Below are 18,560 nucleotides of genomic sequence, written 5' to 3' on the forward strand. Positions count from 1 at the left end.
CTCAATATTTGATTTGTGCAGGTATTTGGCGTGCCGCTAAGTGAACTACCGACTGGCGACAGCAACATACCAATTGTTGTTGACAGGCTAATTACCACGATAGAAATGACTGGGATGTACGTTGAGGGACTGTACAGGAAAAGTGGTCTTAGTTCTAAGGTAAGTGCGAGAATTTCATTTCTTTAACCCATATAAACTATGTGATATCAGATAGCTATTTTATCTGTATACACTACGACGTTCTTTACGATGACGTTACGATGACGATTTTATGTTTCGTAAATCTGCGAGAACCAATCAAAATATTTTTGAAAGGTTTAGTCTGGACCGGTAACATCAAGTCACCTGGATATTACCATTATTATTTTATAGTAGAATATATCACAGCACATAAATTCATCCACATTTGAAAGTCTAATCGTCATAGGCTCCTCAAAATAGAGTTTAGTGTAGTGTAGGTTTTTAGAGTTGAGTTGTCGTCAATAACATCGACAGCAACAACGAGGCCGACACGGCAACATAATTAATGTAAAGTAATATTTTGTAAAAACGTAAGTGTTAAAGTAAACGTTTACATGACTAGGTGCGCGAGTTGCGTCGGCTGCTGGACGAGCGGCCGGAGGAGGGCGTGAAGCGGCTGGAGGCGTACGCGGTGCACGTGCGCGCCTCCGTGCTCAAGACGTTCTTCCGCGAGCTGCCCGAGCCGCTGCTCACCTTCGACCTGTACGACGACCTCATCCTCGCCGCCGAGATCACCGACCCACAGGTACAAGGATTTTGAATATATTCTACGAGTCATACATTTATATTTTGCCATTTATTAGTACGATATGTAAAAGTTATATAAGTGTGTAGAGTCCGCACCAAACTTCTAGTCCGCTCCGAAACGGATAGAAACGAGCCGTGTCGCAATAGCAAATTGTAGATATTAGCGGGACGAAGACAGCGCGGCTTGAGATTAGCTTTCGATTCTATTACTAATAAAATTGTTTACAGCGAAAGTTGAAACGTGAACGATTGAAATTTTTTAAAAAAATATTATTATAAATATATTTTTTTTTTGTTTACAGGAACGAGTATCAAGTATATTCACGATATTAAAAAAGTTGCCAAAGCCGAATTACGATCTGGTTGAAAGATTAATATTCCATTTGGCGAGGGTAGCGCTAGGAGAAGATCACAATAGGTATGTACTACTTTTGTGTTGAAAGAATAATCTATAATCCAGTTACATATTTCTATATATAGTCTTATATCTTAAGATATATTATATTATTATTGTCCAGAGCCAACTATATTATTATCTGGTTATTTTATTTTTATAGTAATTACCAGGTACCTTTTTACTAAACTGTCAACATTGTTCCAGAATGGGTCCGAATGCTTTAGCAATAGTGTTTGCGCCGTGCATACTGAGAACACATAAGATCCAGCCGGCACAGGACTCGTTACACGACATCGCTAGGCAGACCGCCTGCCTTGAAGCCATTCTTATGGACAAGATGAGCACGGTAAATATTTATTACGTATATTGAAAATAAATTGAAGTATGTTGAAGGCGGAATTATCGCAAATTATAAATAAAGAAATGTATAATGTAAATAAATATATAATGTAATAAATGTAAAGTTACTAGATAATAAAAATATGCAAAGTTTAGGTATTCGCCAAGTACAGACGAATAAGCGTCAACTAACATACTCGTAGTACGTAAATGACAAATATGCATCGATGTGATGTCGTTTTTTAAGCTTTAGTGTTTGTGCAAAAAGTTTACATTTTCTACATTGTCCAATAAGTTTTTCGAATGTTTGCGAGTACCTTATTTACACATAGATTAGTAAAGATTACACACTCTTAACAAGAAAATGTAACCAGCTTTGACAATTAAAATTGTCAATGTCATCTATTTTCGTGTTTGAAAAATTATAAAAAAGTGTAGTTTTTAAATCATTTACGAATGAAACGATATTTCTCTGCATTTTTTCTTCGATTTCGTGCCTTAACTGCGCATGTCGGCATTGTTCCGCGTTAATTACACCATGACAGCCATTAAATGGCTGACAGCAATGTCAGCCGTTTAAGCCATTCAATGGCTTCCTTCAATAACAAGGCGGTGATATATCTACACTTATCCATGTAGGTACATGAAAATGTATTTTGACGTGTCGCAGACCCGCGGCACGTTGCAAGACATCAAGACGTTGGAGAAGGCGAGCGCCGATAAGCTTTTCAATAGAATGTTTGCGAGTATCTTAGGTGCATGATAATAATGTATTTTGCCGTGTCGCAGACCCGCGGCACGCTGCAAGACATCGAGACGCTGGACAAGGCGAGCGCGACGGCGACGGACCGGCTGTGGTCGCTGCGCTCGCTGGCCGCGCCGCCGCGCACCGAGGAGCGCATCCTCGAGGGGCACATCCACGAGATCGAGAAGGAGAAGGCCATCCTCACCTCGCACCTGCCCACGCTCATTAGGTACGGAACGAACTAATTTATCAATGACTAGCTGTGCGTAGTTCACCCGCGTTCAAAAGAAATAACGCGGGTGAAACCGCGGGGCACAGCTAGTTCTAAAATATAAGTAGCCTAAATTACTCCTTATCACATCAACTACCTGCCAATAAAGGTCCCGTCGAAATCGGTTCAGCTATTTCTGAGATTAGTTAGAACAAACAGGCAAAAATTAAAAAATATATATTTTGGTATATATGTACCGTATGTATATTCATATGCATGTAGTAAAAAGTGGTTATTTAAATATTAAAAACAGACACTCCAATTTTTTTTATATATATATAGATTGGGTTTAAAGATTCTTTATTTTTCTCATAAGACATACATGGTCTCTTAAAATAAGAAAGCTTAAACTATTTACATAATAAAATGGTACGACACGAATTTAAGAAAAATGCATGATTATGTCACATCCACCTAGCTTAATAAACCAATCAAAAAGCTAGGTAAATAACTTTGATCAATAACATTCAAATTTGGATGAGGCGGATAGGAAACCAAATGTTGATGAATTCAATAGTATAACATAATCTTGTTTGTTGTATTAGGTGACTATGAAAATATCAAATTAACGTAAGTTCATCTATTTAGAAGCTACTATGGTAGCAGACAAGCAAGCCAGGTGGACCATTTGATGGTAAGTTGCTACTGCCGTCCATGGACATGTAATCAACCCCAGATAGCATTAGATATTTCTACCTGAGGGCTAAACTGAAACGCCTCGGAAAAGTCTGTCTTCCTTACCACATCCTTCAAACCAGAACACAGCAGCGCTCAACACTGCTGTTATGAGGCAGAACTAGGTGTGGCGGTGGTGCTGCCGGAGTCGAACCGCAAAGGGTTCTACTACCTTCAAAAACTTAACTTATTTCATAATATCGTGTAATAATAACAGGGCGACGTCGGACGACGACCTGCTGTCGACGACGGACCACGACGGCGAGTTCGGAAGCACCGACGACCTGAGCACCGGAGCCGCGTCGTTACGATCGCAACGCTTGCTGCATCGCCAGCTTTCCTCCGACGACCCCATCATGGTGTAGGGCACTTACATCTATTGACGTATCTAAACCATATATGGCTACGAACGCGCGTTTGCTATTATGGCTTTGGCATTTTTTGAAAGGACGAATGCTGTTAAACAAGCTGGAAATGCTTAGCCAGGCGTGTCGAGTTAGGTAAGTATCATCATGTAGTATGGCTGGTCTTATTTACTGATAGATACCTTAACTAGTGATTACTTGACGTATGGTAACTGTACTGCCGTTGACGAAGAGATATGTTGTATTCTGTTTCCCGTATCGACAGATGCAGTTTAACTTGACAAGCAACAGTTTAGTGCCACGAGATATGAAACACACAGTACGCCTGTATGCCATTTCATTTAATATTTTATATGACTTCAACTAATGATGAACGTAAGGGAATTCCGACGCTTTCTTTTATCGATCTTTTAACATTTTTGTGACTACATCTTGTTACTGATTACAACATAATCAGTGAATATATAAGTATATAGTTTATTAAATATTCTTACAATCACGCGACGAGCCGGTATTTTCAGTTACGTCAAGTGCGAAGAGTCTCAGTTACGTATATTATAATTATGTCGCTATAGATCCAGTATAAGAATGATCCCAGTTTTCTTTCAAATCTCGAAGTTGAATTAAGTAGTCTGTATAAGAAATACACAAATACTGGCTTTCTGAATGATTAATTTTGTAAGTTATAAATTACTGGCGCCAAATATTAAACGTATTTATCTCCCTATTTCAGAATAAATAACAAGTTTATATATAATGTTATGTATGACTTACATCCTAATAAAATTTTCAGGTAAAATCTTGCCATAAATACATACAGTAGCAGTGACGCAACTGTCACGACTTATGAATTCGTTGTAACAACAAGAAAGTTCCTTTACTAGTTAATATCCACCGTACTAAGGAATTATACTAACTAGACCATCTTGAAATAAAATTATTGTCAGACTAACTCGGTCTTAGTATTTGTATATACAAAATATGTATGTATGATGTGTATATCTTTTTTAATACTTATATTTGTCGTGAGTCAGGTTTTCGAACGTCTATTTTATATTCTGTAAATATGTAAATCTAATATTAATGTGATTTTTAAATTAATGTTTTCACGTATGTAGCAAAGTATTACTTGTCCCCTTATTATCCATTCATGGTGTTTTATAAACGTATTATAAGTTCATATTGAAATTGATAGAATGCTAGTTGTTTTATTAATATTATCATTATATAAACACAGCAATACGTCAAAAATGGTATAAAACAAGGTATAATGGCATTACTACAGTCGGAATTTGCAAGGCTGTTACTATTTTATTTTTCCAATTGTTTGACTAATTGACTCGACGTCACAACACGATAGCAGTGTGTGCAATGACATGAGGGGCGGTCAGTAGCTAGCATTTGAATTATCAGTATCGAAATATTGAGTGAATGCAGCGACCACAAATTTTGAAATTATATACATATTAAATAGATTATCTCGGACTATTTCTTTCTATTTGTGTCAAAAAGTCAAGGTATATAAGGAGAACAGAGCATACACAGTTAAAAAAATATCACATTATAATGTATCTTTTCGAAATTTTCTTGTGTCTGTGGCTTAGTTTAAGAGCCTCATTAGTAAGAACACATTTTTAAATCCTATTTTCAAATATAATCTTATGAGCAAAGTAAGATTTTTATTTTTATTATTTATAAGGATATAGTGTTTTAACAATACGCCTTATGGAAAAAGCCAAAACATGTCCTGGACGAAGTCTCGAGATAAACTAAATGACAAGTAATCAGTTGGACTCTTCCACTTCCTATGTTTGAATCTCATATAAGCCGATTTGCAGTTTCTAATGCTGTAATTTTATGATGATACATTTGTAAATAAAAAGTACCTTTTAAAAATGACGAATAAGCATTATTAATGTTACTAATGAAGGTGCATTATTTTATGACCAAATGAGATTTGCCTTTTTAGACCTTTTCGCTATGCCTATATTTTGTGTTTATAGGCCATGTGTATGTTTCATGTATAAGCGTTTAGGTATTTATAGAAACTCTTAAGATCGTTTATTTGTACAATTTAATCGCTTATGTTACCCAACTGTAAATTGTATTTTGCTTTTGTTTATCTAAAAGACTGTCTATCGTTAAGGTATTAAATTTGTAAGTAGGTCACAAATATACTATCCCTTTCTAAATTAGTTTGTAATTTTAGCTTTCTGACAACGAATACTTCTGTGAAATTTATATTTAATACTTTAAAAATATTTTATTACTTAAATTTTGAGGATTTTTTTTTATTACACAATAAAGTTTACCGTTTTGAATCTCACGATCGATGAAATGTTTTCTATCCCAAACTTAAACCACCCCCAGACGGCAATTGATGTACAATATAATATGCTACTGTTGGTATGCATAATTCAAAGAAATGTTACTATTATATATATTATGCTTCGCCTTGGTGCAGAACAAATTTGACTGTCATTATTTATATAAAATTTATAAACTTCTCTTTTATTGGGGTTGTGTCGCAGTAATCTACTACTGCATTTTCCGTGCCTTCAACTAGTTTGCTTAGCGGTTAATGTGTAGGAAACATAGTTGTTATTGTTATTGTGTAACGTTTAACCGATGGTTATAATATCAACAAATATTATATAATTTTGTTAGTTAAATCTTTTGATAGGGCCACATACAATTGAATTATTGGGACCGTTTATATATTGGTCGATAACAAATCGGTCATTTGAAGGCTATCATTATCAGAACATACTCATATTGATAATTTGATGTTTAAGTACCTATGTTGTAAAAATAATATTGTGCAGTGTGGCTTCAACTAGGGAGTTAATTTAACACTTTAGAAGTGTGTTGTAGATAAGTAGAGTTTCTGTAAAGTTTTTTGTAAATATATATGTATGTTAGTAACACGTAGCCAGGTACTATTATGTTATGATATGCAGTTATGGTATCGTAATATCTCCAAGTCATCCATTTGAAAATTGTCAATCTGTTATTCATTTTTATTATTATCAACGGTGCCTACTAAAATATTTGGTTTTACAAATTTTACATATGTTAATTTTTGATGTTTATTGTATTTAATACATAAGTGATAGTTTTAAATATGATTCTTCATTGTAATGTTTTATTCATTAAGACATTAGCAATTATATTATAAAGATACCAATGTTCTTCATAAATTTTGTTTCCATAGGCACTTCAAAAAAATAACAGACTGGAAAGCAAAATAAATATTAGGCTTTGATATTACATGGTTATTCTTAAATCATTTGTACCAGGCCTGTCAAGACGGAAATAGCGTAATGCATTTGGATGTTTTTAGTATTTATTAAGGACCAATAAACCACAAATTTGTCAAGTTTTCATTTCAGTTTTATTGACTGTTAGATATGCCCTATTTTAACCATCATACTCTTTTTTATGTCATTGCATAGTGTGGTTGAAACCTATGAGACAATTTACAATTCGGGAAAAATGACCACAAATTATTGAAAAATACAATGACTAATTTATAAAAACCTATTTTTAATCACCTTTGATCATTTGATCAAATCTTCTACCTTGTAATATTTACAAAGAATAACAAAAATATCCATAGCTACTGTGAATTTAATCATGCTAGTGAGAGTGCTAATTAGCATAATTTGCAATATACCCCCACTATGCTAAGAAAACATGTAATTACTCTTGTAATATAGAAATGTTGACATGTATGTATATTGTTCAACTTATTTTTAGGCTCCTATAATGTGTCAATATGATTATGAAAATGTAACCAAAATAATATACTGTATACAAAAATAAAAAATTGCTATGGAAATTATTTTTTTATTCAGGAGTAACTGGAGAATTGCCATGGGAGCTTCCCAATAGGACATGATGACCAAAATTCATTCTGTTGAGCATTTTTCCAAATCCCATTTGCGTCCAATCCAACTTGTTTGTTGTCCTTATTATTATGTATTGCCTCAGATGGTAGATCTTTACAGCCAGTTCCCACTGAATTTGTCACATCATTTGTTTTCAAATCATCAATCGTATAAACCTTAGAAGACTTTGCAGGAAACTTTTCAGGAAATGCTATCAATTCAGCCAATTTGCAAATGTTATCAATAATTGTTCTGGGTAATTGGGGTTGAATTATATTCAAAAGATCTCTGATAAAATATGTGAGGTATGGGTTGTATGATGATATAATGGGTTGAAGAAACTGAATATTCGTCAAATCACCTGGTAGGGCTTTTTGCAGATCAAGTATGAGAGCACTATTTTTATCACTTGGGAACCAATGGTAATAAAGAGATCTTAAATCTTTTCTTTTCTTAGAACTTGAGTCAGGTGTAACCCTAAAAAAGTAAAAAAATGTAATGTACAAATAAAAATAAAAAGTGTTTATATAATATGAAATCATTACAGTATAAAAAACACAGTATCTTTTTGACATACACATGGATATAGTTTAACTTTTTTAACATCAGATGCAAGTTAATATTTTCACTTAAAATTAATGTTTTACCAGCTTTAGGTACAATACTGCCCTCAAAAGCGCAAAAGCAATATCTGAAGTCATTTTTTAATAATTATAATGAAATTACGCATCTACTCCTGACAATATCTTCATCAAAGGTATAACAAATAATCAAGTAAGAATATTGTTACCTTAATGTTACCCCAAACTACTAGAGATATATCAAAAATGTGAAGGTAAATTGCCATACGTTTATTAAAACCGCTCATTATGTCAGACATTTAATGGACAATAAATGCTTTAAACATATATAAATAAACATAATATTGTTATTAAATTTGAAAAAAAAAAAATTAAAACTCCTATGACAAATTATGAAGAAAAGAACTTTTACAAAACCTTAATTTTCTGAAACTTACTCAACTGAGATACATCTTTGGTACTTCGGAGGACAAAATACTACAAGGTAAGTTTTACTTTTTACTTATAATAATAGTAGATAATAAACTTACTTCTTCATTTTGTCTGCAAAGTCTTTGCATCTTTTCAGACCCTTTAATATCTCGGCCACCCATAATGCAGCTAGAAGACATTTATTGCCATCATTGTTGTTCTGAGTCAATTGTATAAGTTCTAATACAAAATCTTGTAAAAGATCATTAGTATGCAAAAATGTGAGTAGAACTTCAAAACATTGCACATACTGCCTTGTAAGAGATCTTCTATTGTAAAAAGCATTATTATCCAACTGATTTAACAGCTCCAAGGAAAGAATCAAGGAATCCTCACTTAATAATACTTTGTTAATGTGCGACACATCATCTTTGATTTCCAGTACTTTTTTTGATTGTGTTGTCATTAAATTTATTAATGAGCTTATGGAAGTAGTTTTCAAATTAGAAACATCAACATTATTTCCAAATAACTCATGAGCATCATTCAATATTGACTCTCTCATATAAACATCGGGGATATCAGCCAAATTCTTAATATTGCATTTAGCATTTACGCAAACACTCAGGGATACACAGAAGTTCATTAAAGCCCCAATTTTGTATTCATTTTCTTCAATTACCACTTTATCACTGGATATGTAATCTTTTATAAATGGTTTGTGTTTTAACCAATAATGTTCATATAGCCAATTGCAGCTAAACACGGATGCATCTCTCAGTAATTGAAGTGTAGGCAGAGTATTACTATGGGCAGTATCATGGCGTAGATCTACGACCCAACTCGGAACATGCAAATTTATTGCAGCCTGGTACAAACTAGTACCTTTGGCGGTCTCTCCATCAAACATATGGTTAACAAACCTCATTATAGCGGTAGAATACGCTAAGCGAAGCATTTGGTCATTAGCGGCATCACAAGTTTCTAATAAAGTCGCATCATTTATTGTAACCTCTAAGAGGGTTAACGTTGATTCTATTCCAGAAGGTAAGAAGGGACATCGCGATTTCCACACTAGTAACTGTTCTAAAGCTTCTTTCTTGGACTCTAACGGAGTCGCAGGATCTAACTTCTCACAAAGATCAAGCCATTCTTTGCTGTTAGACCAAGGAACAATATTATAATACTCCGCCATATTTTACATTTGCTTTTAATAGGCACAGAGACACACTAACAATTTATAATAATTTAGTCAACTACCCTTTTAGTTTTAATACAAAAATGTATGTCCTCTCAGAAAGAAATAATATACCGCTTGGATTGTAATCTTGGATAATTAATTCGACAACGGTTTTGAGAGAAATCAAGTTAATAGTATAATTGTTTTAAACCACAGTCTTAAATAGAACTACACAATTAAAGAAAATACAAAACATACGAATGAAATTAGTGAAAATGTGAATAACCTAAACCACACCACACACTAAACGTTGAATGTTGATGACAATGACTTATGACAATTATGTCATTGACAGTTGGCTATGACTAGAAATCGTTGTCAATTTCAAAGAGTAGTAAACCAACCAGGAAGTCAAATTGTCAAGGATTCATTAATGGGATTACAAATTCTCATTACATAATTAATTAGAAAATATCCCATGAGATTTTTTCTCTTTATATATTTATCGACATTGAAGTTCGATAAATATTTTTGTTATTAGTATACGAATGTATACTCGTGTGATATTAACAACGGTCACACGCACCACACTACAAACACGGGCTAGTGCTACAAAGCTAAAATGAGGTGATCGGAGTACAGCATACCCCCTAGCATAGCAGAGAATAATATATTTTCAACTGTTCTCATTTCCGGATCTTTTTCACCGACCCATTCCTGGATGCCACGAACCCATTCATTGCCATCTTTGGGTTCACTATAACTATATCCATGGCTGTACTGTTTTCTGTAATGCACTACATTGCTACTAAGCGTTTTTTGGATGTTTTACGAGTTAAGTGTATGCGGAAAGAAAACTCAAACTCAGGAGAGTATCTTTTATTATAAAATTGATACGAAAGCAACTTCGTTCATACATGTAAGAAGTAAAAACGCCACGTGTCTTCGATATCGTGTTGAATTATTTAAAATTACTTTATATATCTAAGGCGTCCTTTGCTCAAAAATTACATGTTCTGTGTTTATAAAAGTTCAAATACAAATTGATCGGATTACATTAAATTCATTATAGAAAAATTATGACAAGAAAATATTGAAATATCAATCTACACAATTTCTAGTTAAAATAGACAACATTACAACAGAATTATGTAACACAATATGCATGAAAAATTAATAACTATTAAGATTATACATTAAAATTTTCATATGTAATAGGCAGTGTGAATCTTCGTCTTAATTTAATTTTAACACGTAATCACTATAATATGGCCATGATAAATTAGATGTTGATAATGAGGAAGAAATAAGCGTGGCGTTCTTACTGCTTACAAAATTGACAAGTTTAAATGCACATTTTACTAAGGATTCGGACACAGAAGACAATAATAAATTAAAAAGAAGCGGTTATGATAATTATAAGAGAAATAATACAGCATCGAAAATAAGTTGTTTTTTGTAAATATGACGCCAGATAAGAAGGAACAGTTTTTTTGGTAACAATTTAGAATGTACTTCTTAGTGTTTGATATCGTTCCGTGATAACAATGTTCGTTTCGGTGATCTAACAGAAAAACCTAGTCGACAGAGGATCATTTTTTCGGCAACGGAACTACTTTATCTACACATATAAAGGAACATTAGGAAATAACTACGGTTTTCCGATATAAAAGAGTAATCTTAGTACGTACCATAATAAATATCTATCAATATATACTCTCGATCAACAAATATAATTTAATATAGGCAATAATATAATACGAATTCTTTAATCTATTAACATTATCACAATATGAGTTGCGACGACATTATGCCGTCTATTTAAAAAAATTACGGGTCGTTTGTAACCTCTTCAATATTTACAAACTACACTCTCGAGCTTACAACGCACACGTTCGTCTTTCAAGAATAGAACGGCCGTCGAGGGCGGCGCGGCGGCGCCGGCTCATAAGTCCACCGAGTCCAGGTCCTGCTTGGGCGCGCGCGGCGACGGCGGGCTGGGCGGGGAGGGCGGGGAGGGCGGGCCGGGCGGCGCGGGCGACGGCGGCTGCGACGCGGCCGGCGGCGGCGTGGCGGCGCGCGGGTGGAACTTGCCGGGCAGCGAGGCGAGCGCCGACAGCGCGGCGTCGGCGTGCGGGATGCGGCGCATGATCTTGCCGGAGGTGATGAGGCGGCCGAAGCCCTCCTGGTGCGCGAAGGCGTACCCGGAGCGCACGGAGCGGCGCGCGCGGCGGGCGGAGGGCGTGCGCGGCGCGGGCGCGGCGGCGCGGCGCGCGCGCAGCCGCTCCGCCAGCGTCGGCCGCGTCCACGAGCACGCCAGCCGCCACGACACCACCGGCACCATCAGGATTATCATCTGCCATACATAAGTATACATATCTCACCGCCTTGTAATTGAAGGAAGCCATTGAAAGGCTTAAACGGCTGACAATTTTGTCAGCCGTTTAATGGCTGTCATAGTGTAATTTACGCGGAACGATGCCGACATGCGTAGTTAAGTGGTGCAAAAACAGGAAATCGAAGAAAAAGTGCGGAGAAATATCGTTTCATTGGTAAATGATACATTTGTAAGAACTAATTTTTTTTTTATATTTTTTCAAATATGAAAATAGATGACCGTGACAATTTCAATTATCAAAACTGGTCACATTTTCTAGTTAAAAGTGAGTAATCTTTACTAATCCATCTATACTAATTCTTTTATGTACCCTCGCGCTATTACCTCAATTTGGTACATCCAAGTATACTAAAATAAAGTTAAACTAAACAACAAACGAATAATATCGCAAATATTATTTTCACTAAGTAACTAATTTTACGAGCATTCTTCTTCTAAAACAAACCTTTGGAAATTTAGAGTAATCGTTGTCCACACTCGAATTTCTCGAATAACAAACTTACAGTTAATACGGCAGTGAACCAGAAGGTGGCCTGTGTCAGAGCCACCGTGAGCGAGCCCACGTAGGGGCCGCCGATCGCGTAGTTATAGAAGTAGTCCAGCACGAAGTACGACACCAACGAGCCCCATATCGTGATGTGGTTGAATACTGTCCAATACGTCGTGTCTAGAGCTATCTGCGAAGACAAGGAACAAACAGCATTTGTAATATGTTTGGATTTATAAAAAACGTATAATCTTAATGATGACAGTAATGTAATATTGCAATCATTAATGGGAATTCAGTTAATTTTACCTACTATTTTATTTATGTTGTGAATGTTTTTGGTGCTTACCTGAGTAGTATTATCAATTATAAGTATACTGGCCACTACGCTTCCTAACAGCATATGATCTGATAAAATCTTTCCATCTGGCGTTAAGCCATCTTTGTAAGTACCTGTAAAGAAACATAAATGTATTAAATCATTATATAAATTATTAATCATTGTTTTAATCTTAAATGAATATTAAAGGTTTTCGTGTGCTTTCATCAATTAAGCTCAAAATATATTTGCGAAAAAATACTACAGTGCAACCTCGATATAACAAATCGGAGGGGAACAAGAAAATATTCGTAATATCAAGTAATTCGTTGAACTGAGGTTTGTTATGTTGAGGTTAGATTGGTCTAAAATTCGTTATAAAGAGGTAAAAGAATAGTTTTATTCACCTCAATATTACGTACTTATCTTGTTATAGCGAACAACTTCTACTTCAACTTCCTGAAGAATTGGGCCTCCGATTGGGATTTTTTTTGTCTCGGCACTGTTTTAACCACTTTAACACACATTCCTCTACGTCCTTGAACTCGCATGATTTAAATCTTTTACTGTTTACATTCACACCACTTTCTTCTGAAAACTTATCTTTAAATTTTAAAATTGTAGCCAATGTACTTGCGGGAATCCCGAACTTATTAGCTATGTCTAATTTTTTCGTCATGGGATTTTGGTCAACATAATTAATGATGTTTCGCTTTTCTGCGACCGATAAGGAACACCTTTTACGTTTCTGAGCCATTTTAACTTAAATCTTTAACAATAGTGACGAGCAGAGGTGTTTACATTACTTTCCATCAAAACAACAATGATTACTTTACAAAACAAAAGCGTGTCGAAACATGTCGAGAGATGAATCACATTATAAGATTAAGAGTTATATTATTGGTGGAAACTTTATATAAAGGTTTTGGGTTGGCAAAATTCGTTAATTAGAGGTATGAATACTTTTTCTTGATAGTTTAAAATTCGTTATTAAGAGGTTGTACGCAAAGAATGTTCGCAATGTAAAGGTATATTTTATATTGACTCTTATGGACAATTCAAGGGGATTACGAAGAATTTGTTAAATCGAGGAAGTCGTTATATTGAGGTACGTTATATTAAGGTTGCACTGTATTTGGATAAAAAATGTAAAAGTTACTAATATGTCGAAATTTTTATTTTTTTATCTCTATAGAGGAATCCCTTCCCTTGTGGAGGCCCCGAGGCAGTAACCGCCTGCCTCTAAATCCAGTTCTTCAAATATGTATTGAAACAAACCATAGGGTATAAGAAAGAGCACGAGGCTGGTGAAGCAGCCGTGCAGCGTGGACTTGATGAACTCTGTCTTGTTGAACAGCTGGCTGGTGTGTCCCGGCGCGTACAGCTTGGGGAACTGCAGCGAGGTCGCGTCCGCCACGTCCTGCTCGAACACGCCCAGCGCCAGCACCGGCAGCGACGTGTAGAACAGGTTGTACACCGATATGAACATCTCGTCGAACACAGTCTGAAACAAAAGTTATTATTAATTATTACGTCATTTTTACACAACATGTACATCTTATATATAAAATTCTCGTGTCGCAATGTTAGTTACCGTACTCCTCTGAAACGGTTTTACCGATTTTCACCAAATTTTATATGCATATTCAGTAGGTCTGAGAATCGGCTTGTATTTATTTTTCATACCTAAGTGATAAGGGTTGTTCATCCTTAACTTTTTTTATTTATTTGGCAACATAACGTTTGCTGTGTCAGCTACTTGTCTTGTGTCAGTACTTTAAACTATTGTTAAATAAGGGTTTTATTTTGTGAAGGTTTGACTTGGAATCTTGTCTCGCGAATTATGCGTCATACCAGCATACGTGAAACGTGCTGCAATTTCTTTGCGTTTCGCGTGCAGATTTGAAATATTAAGTAAAATACCACTACTGTATTAATTTTTGAAAGCAGATACACTAATTAGGAAACATACATGGAAATTTTTGAAGTTATAAAATATTTTGTAAAAATGCAATAAGAATTTAACTAACAAAGTTAGAAACCTGAGCATTCCAGTCATAGTCCAATACAACAAAACTTTACGGTTTAAAAACCGTTAAAAGTTAATATATAGCGTGTTACCTGAGCACTGAATCCACAAAAGAACGCGAACCAAAAATGGCAGACGGTGAACGCGAAGTTCTTGTAGAAGAAGTACCGCAGAAACTTGCACATGCGGTAATAGGACCAGCGGCCGTGCACCAGCAGCAGCCGCTGCAGGAAGCGGAACTGCGCGATGGAGTAGTCCGACGCCAGCACCGCCTGCATGCCCTCCTGGCCCGATATGCCCACGCCTATGTGCGCCGCTGCAAACAAACATATAAAGGTTACATATAAACATCAATATCAATAAATAAAATACTTTTTTGTCTAATAGTAGTGTGCAGTTAATCCGATTTTAAGTTGACCCCCGGCTGATGCTTGCATCCGATGATGACGGTAGGATGATTGCTCATTTTTTTACACAACCGGGGTAGTAAATGGGTACACTGTCTTGAACGTTTACAATCCGGTATACAAAGCATATTTCAATTTAATAAAAACTGTACTAACTAAATATAATAATTCCAAACGTGAAATGATTTTGATTAATAATTTTAATTATATTCATAGTATTTTTGAAAGATATTATGAGTTAAAATATAAGTTTAAGCATTCTTCGCGAAATTGTATGTACTTCTTTCTATTGAAATGAACAGCAGTAATATTAGTTTGTAATTGTCGTAAAATATTGTTTTAGTCCAATAACAAACCTTTGATCATAGAGACGTCATTGGCCCCGTCTCCGATGGCTAACGTGACGGCTTTTCTACTTTTTTTTATTAGTTCTACGACCATTGCCTTCTGTAGCGGCGTCACTCGACAGCATATTACCGATCGACATTGCAGTACTACGTCTAAAAATCTGACAACAAAAAAGTATATTAATACATATTTTACAAAATTTGCTAATTTCTTATTTAAGATTTGAAGAGTTGCAATATTATCGATATTTTGTTTCACACAGTAACGGCTTAAATTAAAATGTCCTATTTTTATAATGAACGTGCAGGCCATTTGCAAGAAAGTCCATACATGGACATCTGTAAATATGTAGTTCCAGATGAAACCGATCTTAGATGCTTTTCCACTCTTAAAGAGATGGCTACCTCATAATGTTAGTCAGTCGGCATCCACAAGGCAACCATATAGAATATTTTATTGTCTCTAAAGTTTTTTTTTTATGTGTGTGTTTTCCGTATGTATAGTCTGCGCCAAACTTCAAGTCCACTCTGAAGTTAATGCGCGCAGGTGTCCTTCAACAGCCATTGCGGTCGTACACAACTACAAGTATATACTCCGTAGCATATACTCCGTCCATGGACATCTGTAATCAACCCCAGATAGGATCAGGTATTCCTACCTGAGGTCGGCCACAGATGCGCTGCCACCCCTGAGGACTAAGCTGGAACGTCTTGGATAAGTTTGTCTCTCTTACCACACCCTTCAAACCAGAACACAGCAGCGCTTAACGCTGTTGTTATTGGGCAGAAATAGGTGTGGCGGTGCCGCCAGAGTCGAACCACAAAGGGTTCTACCACCTTCAAATATTCGGAGCGGACTAGCAGTTTGACGCGGACTCTGTCAGTAAACTTGAAGATTTCCAATAGATCGTGTATAACGAATGCACACGTGCTCACTTCTCCTCCAGCTTGGGGTGCAGACAGTGCACGAGCGAGTGTCCGTTGACGACGATGGCGAAGCCGTTGCTGTCGTCGTTGGCGGGCTCCAGCGCGTCGTGCGGCCCGCCGGACACGTACTCGTTGCTGCAATTATACTTGTATATGGAATATTTACAACATATATATACTTTTATATACTAACTATTTATATACTTTCTATTTATATACTTTTCTACTTTATTATTGACACTAAATTTACTTTCTTATACAATTCTGTAACCTATTTGAGGTATATAAATGAGCTCGAGCCGAGGTCACGAATACATTAATATTGCTAACAAAGTTTGTGTTAACCATAGATAAAGTAATCAATGACTTTATAAATGTTTACATTGTGTATTAGTTTTAAAATTATAACTATTCTATTTAATACGTATCAATAAACTCGACGGATCAAACAGCAACAATGGTGTTTAATTACTATTGTCCGTTATTGCGTTATAAGCTCTTATAGGTCCACTAATAGACATAAAGCTCCGTTTTAGAAATTAGATTTGATTTTTCCTAGGTTTACACGGCACTTGGCAGTACGTGGTTGTGCTTTACGGCACAGTTTTTGGTGACAACTAAACTACAATATTGTCTTTATAGCACACAACAACTTTTAGAAAGCAATACTTCAAATATAATAATTATTTTGCACATTAATCGTCAGTTTTAGGTTTTGTACAGCAATAAATAACAGTTATGATTCTCGTCTGGTATATTTATTCCAATGTGGTTAATTCTAGCAAAATAGAGCGTATTCTTCAATTCTTGAATTCATTCCATTCAAATTCTTGAAGCAACTTACTTTCTCAGGTACTCACAATGGCACGTTTTTCACCTGATGCTTAAGTCCCAGTACCAGGCCAGTGTTCCACAAGTAACATAAAACATGTCAAATTAAAGTATTATGCAGTAGGTTGGTTCAATATTTGTAATACTTTTATTGCTGTACAAATTTTACACATTTAGTATACGAGTAAAATGCAAATAGGATATAGACGGTACACTCATAGCATAGCACTAATCTATATTGACCACATCATTTTGAAAACTTATTTGTATCTACTTGACTATTTTCTGATGAAACATTATAAATTCATTTTCAAACAAATTCAAATTCAATCATTAAGGATTCAATAGCGTTCAATAGCGCTGACTTATTTCAACAATATGTTATATACAAATTAGCGATGAATTAAAATATATTTCGTCGTATTTATTACTATAAGCTATAAAATATTAGTAAACATATTATATATTATGTAAACTAAAACAATATTAATTGTGCAGTGTGTTTATATTGATTCATGTTAGGCAGTGTATAGAAAGTGTGATAGATAATTTCAGGCAAGAGAAAAGTTTTGAGATTTAAGTAGTAAGTAAGCCATTCTTAAGTCTTTCATGGAATAATGGTATAGTTGAAGAAATTAATTATCATATGGTTTATACAGTAGTAGGAAGATATTTGTTGTATACAGGTATTCAAACACCCATTCGTTGCTCCAATATACGGTATATGCGAAACCGTGGGACATAAATAAAGAAAGCGACAATGAAATTTATTCCACACAAACACAAACTAGCGTAGCGTGGGTGGCACCGAGAAGCCGGGAGCGGAGACTACATCGACAGGGTGCAGACGCTACAGTGGGGAGCGGAGGCGGCAGTGCGGTATAAAGTGTGGTGTCTACCTGGCGTGCGGTAGAAGGTAAGGGTCCCACCTAAATGTGACGACGGACACGGCGGGCGCGTTCAGCTTCACGTTGGCGGCGCGGCCCGGCGACGGCCGCACGACCACGCCCCCGCCGTTGGCGGCCCCGCCCACGGCCCCGCCCCCGGCCCCGCCCCCCGACGCGCCCGCCACGCCGCACATCGAGCCCGCGCTCGCGCTCGACCTCTTGTTCTCTGTTGCACCTGAAATATAAAATGAATTGAGTATCGCAATTTAGGAGAACTTCTTATTCAGTTTATAGTTTTCTACTTCT

General features: G+C 35.9%; 3 protein-coding genes across 7 annotated transcripts in view; 1 reads left to right on the plus strand and 2 right to left on the minus strand.

The window, feature by feature from the left end:
* LOC140749103 (unconventional myosin-IXa) overlaps positions 1-7,401 on the plus strand; it is a 31,777-nt gene extending 24,376 nt beyond the window's left edge. Inside the window, exons 28-33 of the mRNA XM_073082126.1 lie at positions 22-159; positions 584-766; positions 1,071-1,186; positions 1,370-1,511; positions 2,294-2,478; positions 3,413-7,401. Of these exons, the coding sequence (XP_072938227.1) occupies positions 22-159; positions 584-766; positions 1,071-1,186; positions 1,370-1,511; positions 2,294-2,478; positions 3,413-3,560 (912 nt within the window). The 3' untranslated portion in view covers positions 3,561-7,401. The remainder of the gene's footprint in view (positions 1-21; positions 160-583; positions 767-1,070; positions 1,187-1,369; positions 1,512-2,293; positions 2,479-3,412) is intronic.
* A 12-nt stretch (positions 7,402-7,413) lies between these two features.
* Positions 7,414-9,962, minus strand: LOC140749221 (uncharacterized). Its single transcript, XM_073082268.1, has 2 exons — positions 8,562-9,962; positions 7,414-7,927 (listed from the first exon to the last, which is right to left on the minus strand). Exons 1-2 carry the CDS (start codon positions 9,635-9,637, stop codon positions 7,414-7,416), a joined length of 1,590 nt encoding a protein of 529 aa, XP_072938369.1. The 5' UTR covers positions 9,638-9,962.
* Positions 9,963-10,486: 524 nt separating this feature from the next.
* Positions 10,487-18,560, minus strand: part of ATP8B (ATPase phospholipid transporting 8B) — a 64,073-nt gene continuing 55,999 nt past the window's right edge. For 4 of the 5 annotated variants that reach the window (XM_073082098.1, XM_073082099.1, XM_073082097.1 and 1 more), the window contains 8 exons: positions 18,267-18,489; positions 16,546-16,671; positions 15,619-15,770; positions 14,948-15,171; positions 14,105-14,330; positions 12,857-12,960; positions 12,524-12,697; positions 10,487-11,978 (listed from right to left, as the gene is read on the minus strand). In XM_073082098.1, coding sequence (XP_072938199.1) covers positions 11,568-11,978; positions 12,524-12,697; positions 12,857-12,960; positions 14,105-14,330; positions 14,948-15,171; positions 15,619-15,770; positions 16,546-16,671; positions 18,267-18,489 — 1,640 coding nt within the window. In that variant the 3' untranslated portion in view covers positions 10,487-11,567. The remainder of the gene's footprint in view (positions 11,979-12,523; positions 12,698-12,856; positions 12,961-14,104; positions 14,331-14,947; positions 15,172-15,618; positions 15,771-16,545; positions 16,672-18,266; positions 18,490-18,560) is intronic. The other variant, XM_073082096.1, reaches the window with a different exon arrangement.

This window comes from Epargyreus clarus, unplaced genomic scaffold, assembly GCF_041222505.1.
Source record: "Epargyreus clarus isolate Ecla_fem2 unplaced genomic scaffold, WU_Ecla_fem_2.2 ptg000017l, whole genome shotgun sequence".
Classification (NCBI taxonomy): Eukaryota; Metazoa; Arthropoda; class Insecta; order Lepidoptera; family Hesperiidae; genus Epargyreus; species Epargyreus clarus.